This window comes from Heliangelus exortis, chromosome 1 (assembly GCF_036169615.1).
Source record: "Heliangelus exortis chromosome 1, bHelExo1.hap1, whole genome shotgun sequence".
Classification (NCBI taxonomy): domain Eukaryota; kingdom Metazoa; phylum Chordata; class Aves; order Apodiformes; family Trochilidae; genus Heliangelus; species Heliangelus exortis.
Genome location: NC_092422.1, coordinates 116,535,897 through 116,558,144, shown reverse-complemented (window position 1 = coordinate 116,558,144; position 22,248 = coordinate 116,535,897). Strand labels below are relative to the sequence as shown.

The window sequence follows — 22,248 nt, the reverse complement described above, 5'->3', positions numbered from 1 at the left end:
AGACATTTCTTCTGTCAGGGAATTGAACATGACAGTACTGGTGGAGGAATCCTCTGTTTCACAGAGACTGGTGCAATCATGCTGCAAGGGTGGGAGCCTCTCCAGAGTAGATGATTCAGGGATGGAGCAAGAAGTGTCAGTCCCTCCACCAGCACACACAGGGCAGGGCACATTCCTTGGTGTCTCTTGGCACGGATACACAGGGGTATGGTCACCCTGCCTATGGGGCCAGGTCTGTGTCAGCTTGGCTGGTGAAGGCAGCCTTGGATTGCTTACACAGCATCTGGGCCCCACAGACCAGTTTGGCATGTCTTGTAAATCTCAGCTGTGTGAGATATACACCCTTGGGACCTGGCAATCTTGCTGAGGTCTGGAGAGGCCTCTGAAGCAGTGAGTATGTGGGATTCATCCCATACACTGCTCCTTGAGCTGCTCACTTCTGCTGTCACTCCAGGGTGACAGGGAGGTGTCGTTCCAGGGAGAACGGGGCTGCCCCAGGCCTGTGGATCATCCTGCCCGTAATTGTTGCCATGTTCTGTTGCTGCATTCTTGCTTCATCTTGACCTCATTGCCAGGAAATGCCAGGAAATACAGCTAGGAAATGTCTCTAGCAAATTCACATGAGAGCTGCTAGGGTCTCTTCTGCAAACGAACTGATATGCACAATGAAACTGGGTTCACTCTGGTGTGTTATATACCTCCCTCAAGTAGTGGACTGGGTTGGGCTGAATTACTTACTGCCCTTCACAGGTGGTTGCTGAGGTTATATTCCAGTCTTCAATAAAAAGCTTCCTGGGAAGCTCTGAGTCATGGAATTAACCAGCCTGCATCTCTGGGAGGTTGTCAGAGCCCAGCTCTAACCCTCTCACAAGTGTATGCTGGAGATGGTGTTTGTTAGCTGGCCTTCCAAACAGCCACATGGCAGGGACCAAAAACTTGGATGTGAACTGGAGGCAGAAGCTAACTCTGCTAACTCTCCACTCTCTAGTGGAACAGCAGTGACAATTCATGCCAAATTACTGAGGCATCCTCATGACAGAAGTGCCTTTAGCATGTCCCTCTCTCCTGACCATGATGTTCCTGGTGCACTTCTCTAGCACTCAGTGAAGCTAGTCCTGGGAACCAGAGAAAATGGTCTACAGAAGACAGAAGTGGTGTAAGACTTTCTTCTCTTTAATTTGCATAGGCATCAAGGAAGAGGTGTGGATGGGTGAGGGCTATCTCTACATATGTGTCTCTAAAGTTGTAGTCTTTTATCAGCTACTTCTAAATCTTGGTTACTTTTCTAGCTCTGAAAGGTTATTTGGTGTTCTTGGGATTAATTTGTGTTAATTGGCCCTGTAGCTATGATGATCCATTCTCCTTCTGTTACCTTCTGTTCTGAGCAGTCGTTCAAAGAAGTGCAATGTTGGATGCAAGAACACTTCCATGCTCCTGGTGTCTGCTTCAATTCATGAAAATTAAGAAAGCAGCCAGAAGAGCTGCTCTAGGCCTGTTACAGGCAGGAGATTAATTCTGATTATTTAGAGGGAGTACTTGCATGAAACTAACAGGGCCTCATTCTCAAAGTGTCTTTTAGGTAGGACTATTGGAGCACTGGCAAAGAATGACTCCATTCTGTGCCAAACCTGAACCACACAGTTTTCTCTTAATGAGAAAAAATAATACTTCTCATCTTTAGCGTGAAGTTATCAGGACACTTTAATGTAAAACACAAATGAATCATCCCAATTCTCCTGTTATAGGAAGAGCAGTATTATCTTCTTTCACACAGATCTGAACCTTGAGATTACATGACTTGCCCGTCCACTTTCAGAGCTGGGTACAGAATCCGTAAGATAAAATCCAGTTTTTTAGCTGAGAGGTCTTGATGCAATTAATCAAGCTTGGACTCTCCAATCTGCTGCACACTTCTTTTCCTTGACATCCTGTCCCTAATAGAAGCCTGTCCTGCATTCAAGGCTTTGAGCAACCTTATCTAGTTGGAGGTGTTGCTGTCCATGCAAGGGGTGGAACTAGATGATCTTTAGGGCCCCTTCTGGCCCAAATCATTCTACAATTCACTGATAAAGCAGGAAGTAAAAAATTTATCTGATTTTATGGTGGAAGTATAGACTGTGAGCAGCAAGCAGCAATAGCTTTAGGACTCCTTCCTGATGTCTGATGTCTGCATGCTCTGTAGGCAGTGCTAAGCACAAGCAGTGGGTGGCTCATAGGAGACGTCTGTGTTGCTGGGAAGGGTGAGGTTCCAGGGCAGGCATGATGTTGTCCTGCTGTGGGAAGAGCACAGGAAAGTCAGGATGTGCTTTAAAGGGGTGGAGGCTGCTATCTTAACACAGGGGCAAGCAAGGTGCAGAGGGACCTGTGCTGCTTTGTGAGGGTGTGATGAAAATGGTACTGTGCCCTAGCTGGGATGAGCTGACTGGTGGGGTGCATTTGGGGTTGTGTCCTTGACCTTTCCACTGCCTCCTCCTAGCTCCCTGATGCTCTGAGTGTTCCCAGTTTAGTGATAGGAGCATAGTTGTAAACCTGTGCATCTCTACAGCTTTCTGCCTGAACCACAGTCAAGTCCAGTGGTTCCAGGGATACAGCTTAGCACACCTTTAAGGCAATGTGCCATGCTGTCCCATTTGTAAGTGATACAAAGCCATGTATCTGCATATCCATCCTGGCTTTGAAGTGCTTTGCTGTGCCAAGCATGCTAGTAAGAAATTTTTATGCTAGGGAGTGCCAGGCATTTACATAGTAATGCCTATTTTTTCTCTCTCTGAGCCCACTAGATGAATTTTTACTGCCTTGTGCTCAATACTCCTTACTGCTCACCTGAACAGAATTTGAATGTGAGCTCAGTCTCTCTTCTGCTTCTGGTCCTCCCTGCTTTGGAACACACACTAGCTTGCTTCAGCCTGGAGCCAGCATAAGACTCAACTCAGAAGCAATGTGGACTGAGTTTCATGTGTCAGTATAGACACAGCTATTTTCCCCTGCCCATAAGAAGTCTGGATCTGCAAGACTCCTGGCAGGAATATTATGGAGAAGACCATTATCTCATGAGGGATGAGGACTTGGCTGCTTCTACTCTGGGTAATGTAATTGTGGCTAAAGGCATATACTCAACAATGCCTGGCCCAGAAAATGCCAGACTGGTTGTCTTTAACCTTAGCATTTTATAAACTTGTGCAGTATTAGAAGCAGAAATTTATTGCTGGTCCCCTGTTGTCTCATCCTGAAAAATGTGTGACTGTCATATTTCAAATGTGGGCCCATTCTAGATGGGGGAAGATGTAGAGAGCAAGGACAAAAGAAATGAATTCTAGTTTGTACAAGCTACTGCCATGGCTTGTGACTTAAGCATTTTCAAAGTCACGTGAGCTGCAGCCATTTTCCTTCCATGGCACAGCACTTTCATCCTGGGGGAAGAATCATAGGAAACTTCTAGAAAATGAGCTTGGAAGTTTTTCTCTGCAACAGGAAGAAAATTATCTACATAGGGACAGAGAGGGGATGGGAGAGACCCATTTACATGTTGATCTAAATAGGAGAGAGCATGCCTTGTTTCAAACCACAGGCTGCATCCATAGGCTCAGTGGATCCCTCTAAGATCTTCCTGTGACTTACTTGCTGTCAAGAGGCAGAGGGGCTGCACAGAACCTGCCAGCAATGAATGGTGCATCCTTCCTCCAAAACCGATTATGGGGGAGATACCTCAGTGTCACACTGTTTATCTGGCACAGGGGAACTCTGTGGGTCAGCAGCCGTTTGCCCATCTCCTGGTTCTTAGCTCTGCAGGGCAAGGGGAGAGGTGTGAAGAAGAACATTCAATCAACCTGCAGATAGACACAGTATGCAGATGTGTTGAGACACTGCAAGAATCACAAAGGGGCTATCACAAACCCCCATGTACTAAAATGGAGTGAAAACTGTACTCAGCACCAGTGAGGCCACACCTCGAGTCCTGTGTCCAGTTCTGGGCCCCTCAGTTCAGGAAGGAGATTGAGGTCCTGGAGCAGGTCCAAAGGAGGGCAACCAGGCTGGTGAAAGGACTCGAGCACAGATCCTATGAGGAGAGGCTGAGGGAGCTGGGGGTGTTCAGCCTGGAGAAGAGGAGGCTCAGGGGAGACCTCATCACTCTCTACAACTACCTGAAAGGAGGGGGTAGCCAGGTGGGGGTTGGTCTCTTTTCCCAGGCAACTCTCAGCAAGGCAAGAGGGTACGGTCTCAGGTTGTGCCAGGGGAGGTTTAGGTTGGACATTAGAAAGAATTTCTTTACGGAGAGGTTGATCAGACATTGGAATGGGCTGCCCAGGGAAGTGGTGGATTCTCCGTCCCTGGAGATACTTAAAAAGAGACTGGATGTGGCACTCAGTGCCATGGTCTGGTAACTGCAGCGGTAGTGGATCAAGGGTTGGACTTGATGATCTCTGAGGTCCCTTCCAACCCAGCCAGTTCTATGATTCTATAAAAATAGTCAAAACAGAGCACTGTATGTTTGTTTTCTTGGCTGTGGACCATGATGTCATGTGATGTGTGAGCAATGGTAAGGCAGCTGGTAAGTGTGCTGTATAACAAGCTTCTTACTCTGTCAGTCCCATGGCAGCTGTGGGGCTTGGGGACATGTCTCTTGGGGGACTCTGAGCGAGGTGTGTGGGGTAACAGCATCCTAAGGAGTGAGATTGGATTTGATGGAAGAAAGGGCAGTGTGAGGTGAGACTCAGCTGTGTGAGTCACTTGCTGAAGGATGAGACTGTGTGAACACTCACAAGTCCGTGTGCACTTCTGAGGAACTGCAGGATGACAGGCAAGTCAGATCACCTGAAACAAGATCAGTGTCTGAACTTTGATCTGAGAGCCCATGTTTAGATGTGCTCACTTGACACTTTCAGCTTGGCTGCACTGGAGGGCTTAGATTTGCCTAAAACAGGAGGTTTCTTTGCTGCAGTGTGAATTAAAAGGAATATCCTCCATTTTATACTCTCAAATCTGTAGGTTTATTGCTGTAAGCACATTTTTCAGTTTAGCCCTGTGCTTCCTGGGAAGGCACTTAAGTGCTGCTGTTCTCCCAGGGTAAAGGGTATCTCTGGATAGGTTACCCAGATATCTACTGTCTCATTAAAACTTGGGGGTACAGCAAAGCCTTGGGATTGCCTTTCTGTCTCTCTTCCCTGGGCAGCCTTTCCTCATGGCATGCACATGCCTTCTACCAGACACCTATCAAAGCTGGTGTCCAACAATGCAAAATAAAGACACTGCGTGTCTTCCTAAGAAAAACTACAGGTCCTGCTACATAAAACTACAAAACTACATAACCTGGGTGTTATGATTTCATCCCTCCTGTATCTTTGGAAAAATTAGATTTGGCTTCCATGGTGGAGAGGGGTTGATGAGACTGAGCTCCACCAGGATGGAGTACAAATGCCAAATTGCAATGCCTGGCTGGAAAAATCTGTGAACAAGCAGCTGTGTCACCCTGGAGTGTGGCTTTCCCTTTCCTGGTTCTCACCTCTACCTCCCAGTGCCCAGAACTGAAGCAGCAACACAGTAAGTTTCAGGTCACATTGTTCTGGCTTAGCAATAAGGACTTTGTTGAAGCCAGTGCAGGAAACCCTCTGATCCTAGAACACCTGGCTGGGGCTCTTCAGCAGACTGCTTTCCTGCTTTCTGAGTCAGCCAGCAGCATGTTCTAGCTGCTTGTCTCTTCTGCAGTTCCAGACCACAGTAGTGGGTAGGAAGACTTCTGGGGAATTTCTCTGTGGTGGGGAGATCCCCCGATCTCAGAACAGAGTCTGAGTCTGGTTCTTTAATTCAGACATGGTTTAGAGGAAGGTGGTATTTTCAAGAGAGGTCTGTCTGTTTACATATGTGGTCTTGATCCCGTGTCCCTAGACTTTTCCCTACAATGGGAGTCTGAGTGCTTTGCTGCATTTACTGAGGTGGCAAACAGCTACTGAAGACACTTCTGCTGTGCAGAGATGCACTTGTCTCCTCTGGAAACAGCTGTCTTTCTGGGTATCAAGAGAAATGTCTAAGCCACAAAGTCCATCAGTCTGGAACCTCTGGTGGGTGGAGTCTTGCTGTAGCCATCTCCGGCAGATCAGAGCTAGCAGCTATCTGACAGTGACTGTGGTTTGGATTGGCACCAGTCAAGGGTATGTTGTAGAAAAGAAGCCAGTGTATCAGCAAAAAAGTATGCAAGTTTGGGGATCCTGGAGTACACCTACTTCTTTATGCACTCAGGAAAGAGGTGGATCTAGCCAGAGTTACTGCGTAATGGTAGCACATGCCTGATTCTTGAGAGAATTTAAGGTAAATATGGAGGGACTCTAGAAGCAAGGTTGTGGTTCATCACAGAGTGACTGCACTCGGAGTTATGTTATCCTTGTGCCTTTTCTAGATTGGTATAAAAATCCCTACAAACAGAGACAGGGGTCACACAGGCCAGAAGGGTGTATTGTCACTTACATAGTGATCTTTGCTGTGTCCTTGGTGGTGTTGCTGAAGAAGGTGATCTCAATGTTGGTGACTGTGTTTCTTCTCTTCTGCAAATGGAACTCAACCAGGCTGTGATGGACTAAGTAAAAGGTAAAGTATGTGGGAGTGAGGGCAGGTACTATCAGTTGGACCTGCCCCTGCCAAAAGAAGTTCTCTAGCACTCATTCCTTGGCCCCACCAGCAGAAAGAAGATTAAACAGGAATAAGAAAGCAAGCAGTATCTGTGATATGGGAGGCAAATGCCAGTGTAAATAGACAAGCATTTTCACTACTCTTTACTGCAGTCCTGAAGTACTTCAGTGGTTGTCTTAATCCAGGGCCCACACTAATAAATCTCTTGGAAATGGCTTTATGGGGGAGATGTGCAGGGTTATTGCTGTTCAGCTGTGCATCCCAGACCATCTGGGACACAGCAGCTGATTTTGATGGGGTTGGTGGGTTGTAACTACCTGGCCTCCAGAGAGAATCTGCCTCACTTGGTCAACCCCCTACTTATTTTTAATCATTTCTACTTACCACAGAATGGAGCTGAGGAACTGGTCTTTAAATAAACTTTCACTTCCTTGGGCAGCTTTGTCATGTTGACACCTGCCTGCTCCAGCAGGCCTGCAGGAGGAAGCAGAGCCAGTGCAGGGAAAGCCATGAATGACCCAGAACAGAAATAGAATTGGCCCCAATTTACCCCACTCACCCCAACAAACTCTGCTGCCTTAGAGGACAGACCCTTTCTTTATACCACTGCAAATGAGAGCAAGTACAGGTTTGTCTGTTTGACAAGTTAACATCCTCTCAGAAATATACCTCTGGCTACCCCAGGTAATTATCATCAGAGTACCTCTTGATGGCTTTGTTTAATTCCTCTGCTAACAAACTGTGTCATCAGTTGCACCTGTGCAAAATGATCAAGACTGAAGACCATCATGTCAGGGAATCAGTGCAGATATAAATGGAAATACAAACACAAGGTATGGGGAAATTCAATTTCTTGGTTGAGTGAGAAGACCACCATAACCTGAGGCCTGCACCACTGATCAGCTGACAACATGGATTGGTGAGATGGGGAAGGGGCAGCTGATGGGACAGCACCTGCACTAAATGAGGCTTCTCCTTATATTCGTCTGGTACCAGACAGTAAGTAGCACCAGAGGACAATTCTCCTTGTGCCAAAGACCCATTTCAGAAGCCTAAAACAGTCACCTTTTACTTTATCCCAGCCTGGGGGATTCATCTTTGGGGTGGCCATGGAAGGAATTTATGAGAAGAAAGTGACACAGCAGCAGAGAGTGGTTTGCAGAATGGGAGTTCAGGCTTTGGTTAAACTTTCCATCTGCTTCCCTAAACAAGATGTTTTTTTAATTAATTGTCCACTTATAAGGCAGGTGATTCCCGAGACTCTCTTTCAGCTCATTTGTGGGCCCTCTGAAATATTTAAAGACAATAAATGTTCAAGATGTTGGTGTTCTACCTTGGGCAATATATGAGTTTTTAAAGCATTCCAATAGAAATCTGAAAACTAAACATCTTCTCACTATTCCCAATGAGATCAAAAGCAAATCCTGCTCAGAGAAATCTGAACCATATACCGTGGTATGTATTGTCATCTGCTCCAGCAAGGTCTTATGTTGGTACCATACCTATTCTGGGACAGGAGAACAGGAAGGGGTCACCACAGTCCAGGCAATGACCATTTAAAAAATCTTGATGACTTGCACAAGGGAATGCCACCATCGGACATGAATGTTTCAGGGCACTGACATAGAGATGCACTGCCCTCATGTGATCACAGATCAGATACTTGTAGCCTGCAAGAAGAAATGAACCCAGAGAAAAGCAGCCATGGCTTCAGTCTATCTACCTGTTCTAATGTAACTGAGGATCAGGAAATACTCTTGCTGATTATGCAGTCATTCCCCTCCTATTAATAACACTTTGCAGAGCAACTCTATTACTACATGCCCAGATCCCACTACAAACGAAGTTATGCAGGAAGGTAAAAGTGTATCTCCCAGACCAAAGGAGTCCCCCAGAAGAGGAGGATCACAGGGCTGCCATGTCTCCATCAGGGTACCATTGATGAGGCCCCAAGGTCTCTGCAAGGGGGTACAATAGCTTTGACTGCCACTTGCACTGGGAACCCAGCTGTGGAAAGTGAGGTACCATGGGTGTTCCCTGTAACAGACCCTCTGTGCAGCTGGCACATCCAGAACACAACTGAATATTTACACTATATACTGTGTAAGGTCCTACTCTGTAGAAGGAAAATACAGCAGTTTTATAAACCATCTGCAAGTACAGATACAACTTGCAGCATGAAAACCAAAAGCAGCTTTTGCTAGGACTAAGTAGTACCTAAGCCTTTCAAGAAAAAATATTTTCTTTGTTGATGCAAGCTCTTGCTAGGGTTTTGGCTCATACAGAATCACAAAAATCACATCTCTTAACAGAGAGGCTGCCCAGTTTGTTGTGCTGCTGAGGAGAGATGTGAGCCATGAATCTCTGCTGCCATGTGTCCTTAAAAACACATGTTGTTCTGCTTTGATAGCTGCCCTGACTATAGCAAGAGCTGGTTGCCAAACAGCATTTTCACAGGCTCCTAAATGGCCAGAAAAGCCCTTTGCTTGAATACAGTGTGTTCTCACCTGCCGAGATGAATCGGGGGCATCCTGGCTGATCTCTTCCTCCATTGACAAAATAATCGATGTGGCCTACAGGAATCCGGATCCCAAAATCTGAAAGGAGGTGAAATGCCACTTCACTCTTAAGCTTAGCTCTTCTATAGCCTCTCCCCTACATGGTGTCTGACAGGCCCCAATAACTGGTTGAATATTAGTAGTCCTGGACCCAGCTCCAGTGCTGGAGACAAGGACAGATTTTCTGTTCCTAAATGCCTGCATTGTGCAGTTTTCCTGCATGAAGCAGAGAGTGCTCTGGTATCAACATGAGTAGCAGCTGTGGTTTAATCACCACCTCAGTGACTCAGGTTCTTGGTTCCGTATCAAGGACAACACCACTCACCACAACCATAATGGTGGCTCTTAAGATTGAGATCCTGATTGAGAGTTATGTTTGTAGACATTTTCATGATCTCCAAGCGAGAGGTGTGACTCAAAGTCACCACATTATTCTTCAGCATATGTTATACCCACGTAGACCCTACATGTTTTAGAAGTTACCCTGTTTTTGCACCAGCTGTTGGTTTGACTCTTACTTTCCATCACCACTCACAGTGGCACCACCAGGTGAGAAAAAGCAAACTGAGACCAGACATATAAAGTCCTTCAAGGTGGTAAAAGCCATGCAGAGCTGATTCTGTATGAACTCACTCTGCTGTAGCAAGGTTAAGGAAGAAATACCTGCTGGAAGATTGTCCTCTGTCTAATCTCTACCTGTCTCTTGCTGTGAAGTGCTCTGGGGTATGGATACCTGTCAATGAATTAATCATTAAAGCCTATCTAAACAAGAAACTTTCTCAGAACAAAATTGAACTCACCATAATCTGGCATACAAGGGACAATAACCTGCACATTCCCTAATATAAATGATGGCAAGAGGAACAGAAGCAGAGACTGAAGAAGAAGGAAGCCAGCTTACTGTCAGAGTCGGTATGAATGGCTTCCACAAAGAGGGCATCTCCAGGGTCCAGGCGTTCCTCAGGGCTGGCTCTGGTGTACTTAGGACCTGCAGGATCCAGGCCTGTAACAAAATCAAACACCTCAGAACAAGTGCTCTCCAGCTCCTCTCTTTCTTATTTCTGGGCCAGTCATTTTGCCAAAACATTAAGAAATGTTGCTAGGCAGAAGTGATACATTATTACCATGTCCCAGCACTGATTATACTCCAGAAAGGGCAATCTGAGAAGTGTCACTGAAGACAAATTAGGTGATGAATTCAGTGTCCTGGGCATTAACCAATGGAAGCATTGCAAAAGTTTGATACTATCAGGCGTCCTTAAAAGAAAGCAGTTTCTGAGCCCTCTCTCCACAAATAAAATTGAGTCCTTAAGCAGCCGTCTACATTTTTGCCTAAACTTGTTCCTAGAACAATTTCTGTGAAGTCAGAAGAATACAGAAAATTATTCCTGTCAATAACAAGGAACAGGTTAAAGATAATTATTTTGTTTGTTGGTTTTTTTGTTGTTAATTTTTTATAGAAAAGTAATCGCACAAGCTTATTTTCTTCCACCCCTCAGGAAACAGCAACTAAGAAACAGCTCTGCTCCACATGCCACTTACTCTCAGAATCAGCCAGTTTCACTGGCTTGGACTCAGTCCATTTCTATAGAGAAGGCAATATCAACAAGATACAAACTGAGGTGTCTGTGAAGGGGGAGGGGAGGAGGAAAAGAAAGAAAAATATTCTTTCTTAAGTCTTTCTATAGCTAAAAGCTAATAGAAGCCTCATCTGGGGCCATCCGACATCAGCTCAGGCTATTGCCTTTGGTCCTTGACTGAGCTGTGTTGTAGGAGTGCCATGCTTAGCTCTGTAACTTGCTGGTCCTGCTTTTATCTTGCTGACTTGACTTCCTGGTTCAAACTTGGGCTTGCCTCTTCACTACAGACTTGCCTGGTAATCACTGGATTCCTGTCACTGGACCTGTTTCCTGTCACTGGACCTGCTCTGCTCTCTTGCCCAGATATGGTAGGACTCTGCTCCACGCCCATGAGGCCACTGCCCCTCCCTGCTTCGTTGTCACCATTGGCTCTCAGCTCACTTTGTCCTGCAGAGCAGCTCACTCGTGCAGCATCCCCAAAGTGACATGCATTATGGCTTTTAATTTTGAAACCCACAGAGGTATACATGCTATAAAGTGGAAGCAAAGCATGTGGGTGTTATGGGATTTCATTAATCATGAGGCCTTCTATTCTTTTAAGCTGGGATCAATTTGAAGAGTGGAACAGATACAGAAGGACCCTTTTGCAAATATGTGCATTCTTTAGGGGGTGTAAAGGGGTCTGATGGCTGGAGAGGCATTGTTAGATTCTTCTGAAGCTGGGAAGAGAGCCATAAGCTTGGATCTAATGACCTCCTATGTAATTAAATGATCACTGTGGATGACTGCTCTTCCTTGCTCTTTCATTATCTCCCTTCAAGAGAAGGTGAGGACCCAAGACTCAGTTTTATGATACCTGTTATCCGTCCCAGCTGACCGCCATGGAAGTGCCCCACCAGGCCCCCAACATGTGCACCAAGGCTTACCCCAATTATGTGGATGGATGTTCCTGAGACTCCCAGGGCCTGCGGATTGATGATGATACATATTAATATTGCTGTAGCAGCAAAGTGAAATAACATATCCCAGCCCACACTGCAGATCCCCAACTTTTCTAATACAGGATTGCTTTTGAGGTGTATGCTGGAGAACCACACAGTTGTAGAAATGATGGGTATTGCTCTATCTGGTTTTCAGACTCTTTCTTATGGTCCATGGGTGCAAAGCTGACCCTAACCAGGTCGGTCAGATGCTCATGTGGATAAGTACATAGCCTGTAGCTTCTCTTTCCTCAGCTCGCTTCAGACTGAATTTCTCCCTCTCAGCTGAGTCATCCATGGCCACTGTGTGAATAATCTTTCAGTAAAGCAGAGGAATATTTTTTTCAATTTTACACCACTATTGTACCAATGTCCTGATTAGTATTTTATCTTTTTAGAGAGTAAGGATTTGTTCATGGGAAAGAAATCTTGTGTGATGCAAGATCACCCTATCCAAAGGAATCCAGCTGCCTGCAGGCTAGTCTGTGTGATGCAGTGCCATACAATGGGAGGGCACAGGGTGCATGAGGTTGTGGGGGCAAGATGAAAAATCATAACCTTGAAAGATATGAGGCAGTATCTCGGAGCAGTACTGAAACTCAATGAGAAGTCTAATATAGTCTTCTGTGGTGCAGTGTTCCAGGAGAGGCTGACAAAAAAAAGGCCTTAAGGAGCTGGACTAGAGCCCAGCACAGCCACAGAATGAGCAGTGAGCTCACTGTCCAGCTCAGTCATTTGTTCACTGTGTGACCTACTTAGCAATGAGGGGTGACAGCCCTCACTCCCATCCTCCTAATGACACAGAGTGGCAACCAAGGCTTGCCATACTTCTGGATGGAATCTCATAACTGTGCAAACATGGCTGCTTACCCAGGGGCTCTTAAAATGTGCAGCCTGGGTCTTCACTGCAAACATTACGTGGAGAGTTTAGCATAGCTGGTTAAAACAAAGATGCATCACCCGCATTATGTAGCTGGTGGTGTGCTCTGTGTGAATGGATTGGGACACATCTGGGGATTTCCAGCTACTGACTGGAGCCCAGAACAGATATGAAACAGGCTTAAACCCCACCCCGTCCAGCTCTCTGGACTAAATTTCCAGGCAGAAGAAGACTGTCCGATGAAGAGTGGACATGAGAAGACCCAAAGCATTTTTCAGGTTGTCCTGGTTTGGACAACCAGGTTGTCCTGGTTTTTCCAGAAAAATGTCAAAACTCAAGAGAAAGAATAAGGTGAATGGCATGCTTAAGCCTGGATTGAGATAAAGGGGAAAAATAAATCTCTTTAGTGCTACACAGCACTCACTCTGGAATAGAGAGCCCACTTGCTCAGCACCTGGAGAGGTTAGGTTGGGAGCAGCTCTCTGGGTTGCTCCCATGAAGTGATGTTCTCTTGTTCTCTGGCTGTGCCACCTCCACCCCCCGCCTGGAAATGCACAGTAGCTTACCAGGAGCTTGCTGATAAGTAGTGAAATGGCAAGGGCCAGCTGTGTGACATTTTCCACTGCAGAGGGATAGGCTGCTGTAGACCCATAAACCCAGTCTACTGCAATCACATTCACCTGGTTTGTGTGCAGTATGGCATGGACAAGCTCTTCAATCCAGGAAGGTTTGGTGCCCAAAGCCCTGCAGAGTCATCAGAAACAAGTGTGTTAGGTGTCTTCCAAAGCAGGGCATATGCCAACAGGTTGTTCACTTGTGTTGGAGCCTCACACATCTCAGAGGAAGATGCCAGACAATAGCTGAAAGTTTCTTCTGTTGCCAGGCACTCACACCTGGCGTTTCTTTGTGGTGTTATAATAACATTTCTCAGAATGGGCTGATTCAGAAGGGAGCCAGATATTTCAGTGAATGAGATAACAGTTGCAGGGCTCAGGCTGAGATCTCAGTCTTGCTGTGGCACTTCAGCTAGCCTTCACAGAGCCCACCTGGAGCAAATGACCTGACCAGGAAAACCTGGATCCTGCTCTGCTACCAAGTGGCAGTAAGTCCTTGGATAAATCACTCAGTCTTTCACTGCTACATTTCCGGTAGGCAATTGGAAAAAAAAAATCTACACTCGAGGAAATCTGAGAAGGCCATGTTCTACCCACTATTCCCCTAATACCACCTGGCGAGGGGGTGTGCTATGTCATATGAGGGCAACAGATGGTTTTCTGAAAAGACCTTGTAATAACACAGTAAAACAAACTTACAAAATAGTGACAGCTAAAAAAAAACCTGCTCAAATATGGAGGGAGGGAAGAAGCAGGGGAGGGAGAGAGGAAGGAAGGAAGGAAGGAAGGAAGGAAGGAAGGAAGGAAGGAAGGAAGGAAGGAAGGAAGGAAGGAAGGAAGGAAGGAAGGAAGGAAGGAAGGAAGGAAGGAAGGAAGGAAGGAAGGAAGGAAGGAAGGAAGGAAGGAAGGAAGGAAGGAAGGAAGGAAGGAAGGGAGGGAGGGAGGGAGGGAGGGAGGGAGGGAGGGAGGGAGGGAGGGAGGGAGGGAGGGAGGGAGGGAGGGAGGGAGGGAGGGAGGGAGGGAGGGAGGGAGGGAGGGAGGGAGGGAGGGAGGGAGGGAGGGAGGGAGGGAGGGAGGGAGGGAGGGAGGGAGGAAGGAAGGAAGGAAGGAAGGAAGGAAGGAAGGAAGGAAGGAAGGAAGGAAGGAAGGAAGGAAGGAAGGAAGGAAGGAAGGAAGGAAGGAAGGAAGGAAGGAAGGAAGGAAGGAAGGAAGGAAGGAAGGAAGGAAGGAAGGAAGGAAGGAAGGAAGGAAGGAAGGAAGGAAGGAAGGAAGGAAGGAAGGAAGGAAGGAAGGAAGGAAGGAAGGAAGGAAGGAAGGAAGGAAGGAAGGAAGGAAGGAAGGAAGGAAGGAAGGAAGGAAGGAAGGAAGGAAGGAAGGAAGGAAGGAAGGAAGGAAGGAAGGAAGGAAGGAAGGAAGGAAGGAAGGAAGGAAGGAAGGAAGGAAGGAAGGAAGGAAGGAAGGAAGGAAGGAAGGAAGGAAGGAAGGAAGGAAGGAAGGAAGGAAGGAAGGAAGGAAGGAAGGAAGGAAGGAAGGAAGGAAGGAAAAGAAAATTCTATTTCTGTATTTCTGTTTGTGGGGGTTTTTTGCCTTTTTTTTTCCTCCCTCCAAAAATTTTGAAACACAAAAGAGACAGCTGGTCACAAACTAAAGGACTTGAAGTTGTGTTCTCATGAGAGCTGTCAGCAACATTTTCTGTGCCTCAGTCACTGGTCCATTATCAGTCTCCCAGACAATTCCCAGGTTCAGTTTGGGGCTGAGCACTCCAAACTTTGTTCTTAGCAGGTGTTTTTTGTGCAGCCTCTCTGCTGGGGCTACAGGAGCAGGGGGTTTCAGTGCCAGTCCCACACAGTGCTTGCCAATGCCCCAGCAGTGTTTAATTTACCAGTACAAACTTAGACACAGTGCTCTTCTTTCTCTCACCTGAAGCCATGGATTATGATCTTGGTTTCCAGGCTGCTGTTGAAGCTGCTGTTCTTGATGTCATCCTCAGCTAAAATCAGCTCCCCACAGCTAGGGCTTGAGTGGGTGAACAGAAGAAACTGGACCTTTAGTTTACTGCCCCGTAGGAAATTTGCTGTTTGGAAGTCAGTGCAGTTATGCCCTGAGAGTCTGTCTGTGTTCCCTGCAACAGAGGGAGTGAAGAACATATTTAGTCTGTCTGTGCAATGAAGAAAGGAAAAAAAAAAGCTCATTCTAATTCATTAGGAAAATGAAGGTAGCAATCTCTCTTCTATTGATAAAGATTAAAAAGATAGAACAGAAATAAAAAGGAAATAACATTTCCAGCATATTCTGGAAACTCTGTCTGCCTGATAAAGCTGTTTCTGTCCTTTGATGGAATTCCAGCACCTTACTGGGGAATAGAACTGCAGATGTCATGGTAGCTTTGACTTCTGAAATATGCTCTACCAAGACATGACTGACATGCTGTTGGAGGTTTTTTTCCAAGTTGGTCACACACGCCAGCTACTAAGTACATTTATGAGCTGGCTATTAGATCTTTAAAAAAAATATTGACAACAGGTAGTCACAGCTGAATGGGGATATTTCTCTTCACATTCTGGTAGGCTTAGTAAAAAGTGCAAATCTAATTGACAATTGAATCAAAAATTCAGAAAGATATATAAGAATGCTGATGGCACTATGTATAAACGATAATTTGTGAATGACTCATTTACTGGATGAAAATGCTCTATGGGAAGGAAAAGGCAGCTACTGGAACAGACTTTAATCTAGACAGCAAAACAAACAAAAAAAATCTCAAACCTGTAATTATTAAAAAACTGAGCAAATTTAGGCTAGAAAGCAAGCATAAAAGTTAAGAAGTACGTGTAGCTAAGTTACCCAAGGAAGAGCTGGGTTCTTTTTTTTGTCATTTCAGAGAACTGCTAGATATGTTGGAAGTCTTGTGAAGGTAAGATGTTGGATTTACTGAAGGACTAATGGGGTGAAATTTGTTGACCTGTAATGAGCAGGAAGCCTAGTAATTGATTAAATTATGCCTTCTGACCTAAAAAGTGTTACTTTATGAGGTGACATAGTTGCATCCCACTGCAACAACAATGTATGCACCTTCCCTTTCTGGACTGGAGGAAGTGAAAAACCTTGAATCTGCATGTACAATAATAATAAAAAAACAATAAATAATGATAATAATTTAAAAATATAAATAAGTAACACCATCAGCTTTGTAACTGCTGCCTGTTCCCACAGAGGATACTTAACTCTAGCTAGGCAGAACGTGGCTTAAGGGTCAGCACAAAGGAGTGATATTCAACGTTCAGATTCACCCTTCTGGGATGTGACTAACCCTTACAGTTGTTTATCTCAGTCTTCCTGTACAGTGAAGGCAAGAGAGAAAGAGATGTCATCTGAGATGAATTTGGAAAAAATGCAGCACATGAGACAGCGTAACTAGCAAGCACAGGTTCAGTGGAAGCATGGTGTATGTCAGAAATGGCATGAGAATTGTGAGTGAAGGAAAAGAAGAAGGTGCACTGCTGTGAAAGTGCAGGTGATGTGGTAGTGAGGACCACAAAAGCAGTTTCACTGACAGGTCAGTTAAAGAAAGACATGCAGTGTCTGTTTATTTTCTTTGAATTACTGCAGACAACACTTGCTAACCTTTCAAAGCAGGAGATGCCAGTGTCAGAGGTCAAGTACTCCTTTTTCTGCTTTCTTACAGTTCAGGGTAAATGCAGATCATTCTTTTAAATCAGGTCAGTGGAATTAAATCACTGAGACTGATTAAATCAAAGCATGGGAGAAGAAAGGACCATTCTTGTTCTACCCTTACTCCTGGCACCTGACTAGATCATAGCAAGGACCTCTTGACACACAGGTTGCTTAGGGAGAATTGAATTCTGATCCCTCTGTGTAAAAACTTCAATCCCTTGCCAGGCACTCCTGCTTTTCTTACCTGCTTGTGCTGAGCTGAGCAGCAAGGGGACAGCAAGAACAATGAGCAGCTTTCTCTTCAGATCCTCAACCATCTTCCTGTTATTCCACTACAAGGCTTGAAAGAGAAAAACAGCAGTGGTGGGTTGCTCAATCAACTTGACTCTGTTAATGATCAATCAGTTTGTCCTCTTTTGAAAAAGGATAGGGAAAATTACCTCTGTTCTTGTTTGACTGACCATTAATTAGCTAAAGTCTTTGCCATCTTCACTGACTCTTTGGTTCAAAAACATGCTGACAACCCTTCCTCTCCTCCCTACCTCTGTTTTCTCAAGACAAACTTCTCACTTCAGAAATCAGCTTGTGAAACCAGTCCCGAACAGCATCAGAGTTACAGTGCTTTTTTTCTTGCCACCTAGACCTGTCCTCTAAATTCTGTCTGGGGACACTGATTTGTCACAAGACTTCATAGTAAGTCCATGCCAGAAAATTTTATACCAGTCTTGCATCTGTGTATTTTCCTGTTGCACTGCAGTCTCTTTCCTCTGTTTCTGCTTTCCCTCAGGTTCCGGTAACCTCCAAAAAAGGCAAAGCAATGGACTGCTTCTGAAAAGTGAGGGGAAAGAAAGGCTATAATGTAACTGGTGATCTTATCACTAAAATATGCTTGAAATGTACACTTTTTTTAGGGTGCAGATACTTTGCTTTTCCTTTGGAAACTGGACTTCAGATACAAGAAATAAAAGTATGGTCTCAGGAATGTACCAGTATCATAAGCATGCCAATGCTTCAAATGAATCTTTGAATAAATATGTACTGCTTTGGTGTAAACAGATAGAGAAGCATAAGCACATAATCAAATGTGTAACTGGGAGTCCACCACACAACATTCATGAATTGGTGGTACCATCTCCCTGGCTGCACTAGACTTTCAGGTAAGGATGCACCTGTTTCCTAAATCTCATTGGTGCATCTTGGTCCTTCTTGCAGAAGAACAAGGCAGCTTTGTCCTTGACTGTGTTAAATGGCAAGAAGAATAAGGAGCAAAGGAGTGTTCCCAGTCCAGACACTATTCTTCAGCTGCTTTATTTGAACAAAAAAATGAAGAAATTCCTGCAGTCTGTTCAGACAGGTGACCAAAGGCTTTTCCAAAAGACATTATCATCCTTTAGTTACTGGCAATATAAGTCTGCCCCAGCCAAAGCCTTTGGGGTTGTTTTAAATAGATGATCTCCTGAGAGAAATTTCTCTGATTCTCACAGGAAACTTAGGCAGCATCAACTGCCTGACCTGAATAGCTGCTGAAACGCTACTCCCATCTGCACCCTCCCAGAGACACATAAATACAGATACATTCTCATCCTGAAATACTTGGCTCCATGATCATGCTGGCTTTTTGTCAGATAAGTAGGTGTATCTTCAGATACATGATTGAATTTGTTGACCCAATCAATTTTCCAAGATAGGAAGCTGAAATACAAATAGCTTCCAGCTCACTTTTCCTCTTTCCAACCTCAGCATTAGGCTCATGTTGACTATAAGATTCTAAAAGCCATGGACAGCAACAGACCCCCTCTTCCTTCATTACACCTGTAAATTCCACTGATCTGGATAATTTTTTAATCAGGAAAAAAAAGAAACTAAACTTGAAATCATACTGAGAATGAATCAGGGATAACGAAAGAAAACAAACCTGTTTTTATGCACAAATTCATTTCATTTGAAAAAATCACACTGTCTGGACATGCAATTAAATGCTAAAAGTGCCCAGCTGAGCTGAAAATGTCATCTCCCCACAGAAAGCAACAGCTGGCAGGGGCATACAAGCACTGCATGTGCCCAGTAGTCAAGGGGAAATCCCCTAACAGACAAGTTCACTTAGACTAGAAAACTTGTTCATTCATACCAGAAACAATGCTGTGAAGAATTTTTGGGGAAACCAAGTATGAGTTAAGAAAATGATGAATTTTTAAAACCTCTGTCTGTGGTCTTTGCATTCGAGGGAGGACATGAAATACATGCAGAGCTTAACTCACTCTACATTAAGGCCTAGATCCACTTCACTACTGGAATACATCACAGCTCTTGTATTTTCTGTCCTTTATCTACAGGGTAGAAACTATGGCTTTATGTTAAGCATCTAGACTCTTGTGTATTGTTCCCAGGACTGAGGGTTAGTTCTCACCTCAGCACAAAGCTATTCCTGACTTTCACAAGAGTGTCCTAATTATGATATAGGAGGAAGAAAACATTAAAGATTGACTTGGCAACTGAGGAAGGGAAAATATGGGCAAGTCTGATCAGGAAAGGAGAAAACCTTTAATTTTCTTTAGTCTTTCACACACAGAATCACACAGAATTGTCACAGCTGGCCTCTGAGATCACTGTGTCCAACTGTCAACCCCCTCCCCCCCCAAAAAAAAACCCCAACAAAACCAAGCACAAACACAAACCCATACACCACTACCACCCCACTAGAGCATGCCCTGAAGTGCCTCATCTACACTGTTCTTTAATACCTCCAGGCATGGTGACTCCACCCCCTCCCAGGGCAGCTCACTCATGAGTACTTTTTGGACCTTCTACCTAGAATGACTGCATAAATACGAACAAGAAGGGAGAATGCATCCTTTCCATGTATCCCTATAGTGCCCCCAAAATAGAGAAGCCTAGGTGAGGGCACCAGCCACCAGGCTCAGGTTTCTCTCTTGAAGGAGGAGATGAAGCAATTCACCGTAATTGAGTTTTCTGAAGTTTAAAAGTAATTTGGTACTGGTAATTTATCACAATTCACAAAAGAGAAAATCTAAATCATAGGTTAACCCCTGTATTTATGTGTGTGTGTGATTTAATTTCAGAACCTGTACATTTGTGGGTGTAGGTGTGTGCTTATACATATGTATTTTGATTTAAGAAACTTTATTTTAACGCTTGTGTGAACCTTGCCATTCTTGAGTTTTTAACTAAGTTGCACTTTTAGTATAACAGTTTTTGTTAAATCACCCTATTATTTGGCTGATGCTCAAGTGTCATACAATCTAGTCCTGTGATTTAGCTAATAAGAAAGCCTAAATTGATGCTGCCTCAAAGTTATGTAAAATCTCTCTTTGTGACAAACTACCTTACTACCTTTCACTCTCCCATCTGTGACACACCATAAAATAAGCTGTTTCTAAGTGAAAAGTGTCAGTCCCTGCTTCTGGTTTCTCCCTGCTAACCCCAAAGGTCTCATAACCCACAGGCAAGTTGTAGTGTGCAAGGTAAGAAGTGGTATCCTTCCAGCAATGAGGTTCAATCTAAAGTCTCTGACATCTTGGGAGGACATTTTTACCTGCCAGGGAGCTAGTCAGTGATAGTGAACAGCTGCTCATGCCACCTGGATACAGGAAGATGGCCATGGTACGTTTGTGGTGTAAGCACTGTGACTTGGAGAAACTACAGGGTAGGGAGCTCCCTTTGACACATGACAGAGATTGAGAACAGAGGGGGAAAGTGAAGAAGACAGAAAGGCTTGTTCCAAGTTTCTGTCACCGAATGAAAGGAATTTATGGGATGGGCCTGATTCCATTTGGAAGCCAGTTATGTGTCATGTTATTCTAACATAATTATGGAGAATTAATCAGTATTACAAGACAGCATTGCTAAGTCCAAGGTGCAGTGTCTAGCCTGCAGCGATGAGACAAGAGAGTTTACAGAAAATCCTAGAAGGAGGCAAAAAAACCCGCTTGGCATTGGAGCACCTTCAGTGTGGATTTTGGAGCAGGCTCCAGGGAGCGCTGCCTTTAGATGACTGTCATTTTCTGAGGCGACAACCTGCACGCTACCTGCCGACACCTGCCACCAAACCTCTGGGCCTCCCACTCCCCGTTAAACTGCTTCAATTTCAGCCTCTCAATCAGCACAGCTGAAACTTCTCCGCAGGGAGCGCACCACGACGAATTCTGCCTCCAGCGCTTGCTGGCGCTGAAACCCCCTCCCGCACCACCACCTCACACCCCAGCTCCTCTCCGGCAGCCGCAACCCACCGAGGCGGCGGCCAAGACGGAAATCCCCGTCCCCAACGGCGGACTTTCCTCAGGAACTCCGCTTACTCAGTACCCTAGGGGAGACACCCACCCCCACCCCCGGAAGAGGGCTTGAGGGCGTGGAGAGGGACGCGGAGGCGGCCGGCAGCCGCTCCTACCTTCGGCTGTGATCTCTTGCAGGGGTCAGTGCTGGCAGCGATGTGGCTGCTGGGGTGCTTCTTCATTGGTATCTACCTGGGTAAGTCGTGTAAAGGGGGGCCGAGAGGACCCCTCCCCGTCCCCCGTCCCCCCCCGGCTCCCTTTCTATGGCGGGAGGAAGTGTGGCGGCAAGCGGCCCTTAACGGTGGCGCGGCGGGGAGCGGGCACCGCACCCTCCCTACCTCCGGTCGCCCCTCCGCTCACCCCCTCCCCCCCCAGTGACCGGGCGGGTTTGTGCCGCCGAGGGGTGGGCAGTAGGGAAGAGAAGAGGGCAGCGGCTCCGCAGCCGCAGTTCGGGTGTCCGCGGCGGCGGAAGGGGGGGGGGGGGGGGAAGGGATGCTGAGGGATGCGGTTCCCGCCTGAACAGCTGCCCCTGGCCTAAGGGGAGCCATGGGGCGGCCCACCCTACGCCGAGCTCCGAGCCGGTGGCGAGGAGGGCTGTTTCCGAGCGTGCATTTGTGTTCTTTGGCTAGCAGGCAGAACCAAATGGCTGCTTAACCCTCCCCCCCGCCCCCCCCCCCCCCCCCCCTTCCAATTCGTTTGGCAGTGTGATTTCTTCTTGTCACCGGGTATCGCGTTTGGATCTCTCCTAACCCGCCCTCCCAGGCGTTCATGGCACGGGTAATACTCGTGCGCAGTTTGTCTCCGGCTTGTGTCAGCGGAAAAGTTCCAATGCGTGTAATTCATTCATTCATTTATTTATTTTTTTTTTTTTTAATGGCACCCTGTTAGTTTCCTGTCCAAATTTCTAAGATACTCTGCTAAGGAGAAACCCTGCAGGGAGGGGAGCCTCGGGCTTGCAGGGCACGTTTCACCTTCCCCTTTTCCTGAGGTGTTACAGAGCTTAGGAAGCTGATTTTTTTTTTTTTTTTAATTGTAAAAATATTCTTGTGAC

The 22,248-nt window shown here is 45.7% G+C and overlaps 2 protein-coding genes across 3 annotated transcripts in view; one reads left to right on the top strand and one right to left on the bottom strand.

Annotated features, from left to right (window-relative positions):
• Positions 1–1,676: 1,676 nt before the first annotated feature.
• On the bottom strand, positions 1,677–21,948 carry PLA1A (phospholipase A1 member A). Of its 2 annotated transcripts, none has more exons than XM_071760437.1 (12): positions 21,314–21,948; positions 17,153–17,321; positions 15,154–15,355; positions 13,186–13,363; positions 11,616–11,724; positions 10,081–10,182; positions 9,129–9,218; positions 8,124–8,291; positions 7,006–7,095; positions 6,460–6,568; positions 3,619–3,783; positions 1,677–2,273 (listed from the first exon to the last, which is right to left on the bottom strand). In XM_071760437.1, the coding sequence occupies exons 2-12, from the start codon at positions 17,223–17,225 to the stop codon at positions 2,189–2,191; spliced, it is 1,371 nt and encodes a 456-aa protein (XP_071616538.1). In that variant the 5' UTR covers positions 17,226–17,321; positions 21,314–21,948; the 3' UTR covers positions 1,677–2,188. The 2 variants fall into 2 exon arrangements, with proteins under 2 accessions (XP_071616538.1, XP_071616547.1); XM_071760446.1 differs by having other exon boundaries at positions 2,080–2,270.
• The window catches only part of CD58 (CD58 molecule), a 41,719-nt gene continuing 40,824 nt past the window's right edge, over positions 21,354–22,248 (top strand). The window contains exon 1 of the mRNA XM_071734351.1: positions 21,354–21,393. Within this exon, the coding sequence (XP_071590452.1) occupies positions 21,354–21,393 (40 nt within the window). The remainder of the gene's footprint in view (positions 21,394–22,248) is intronic.

What these genes read in the sequence shown, in the direction of transcription:
- PLA1A (XM_071760437.1), bottom strand. Translation starts at nt 17,225, where the DNA reads ATGGTTGAGGATCTGAAGAGAAAGCTGCTCATTGTTCTTGCTGTCCCC. An exon ending in TACTTATCAGCAAGCTCCTG is followed by an intron (nt 11,725 to 13,185) that starts GTAAGCTACTGT and finishes ATCAATCCGCAG; the next exon opens with GCCCTGGGAGTCTCAGGAAC. An exon ending in GTTCTCCTGTCCCAGAATAG is followed by an intron (nt 7,096 to 8,123) that starts GTATGGTACCAA and finishes TTCCTCCTGCAG; the next exon opens with GCCTGCTGGAGCAGGCAGGT.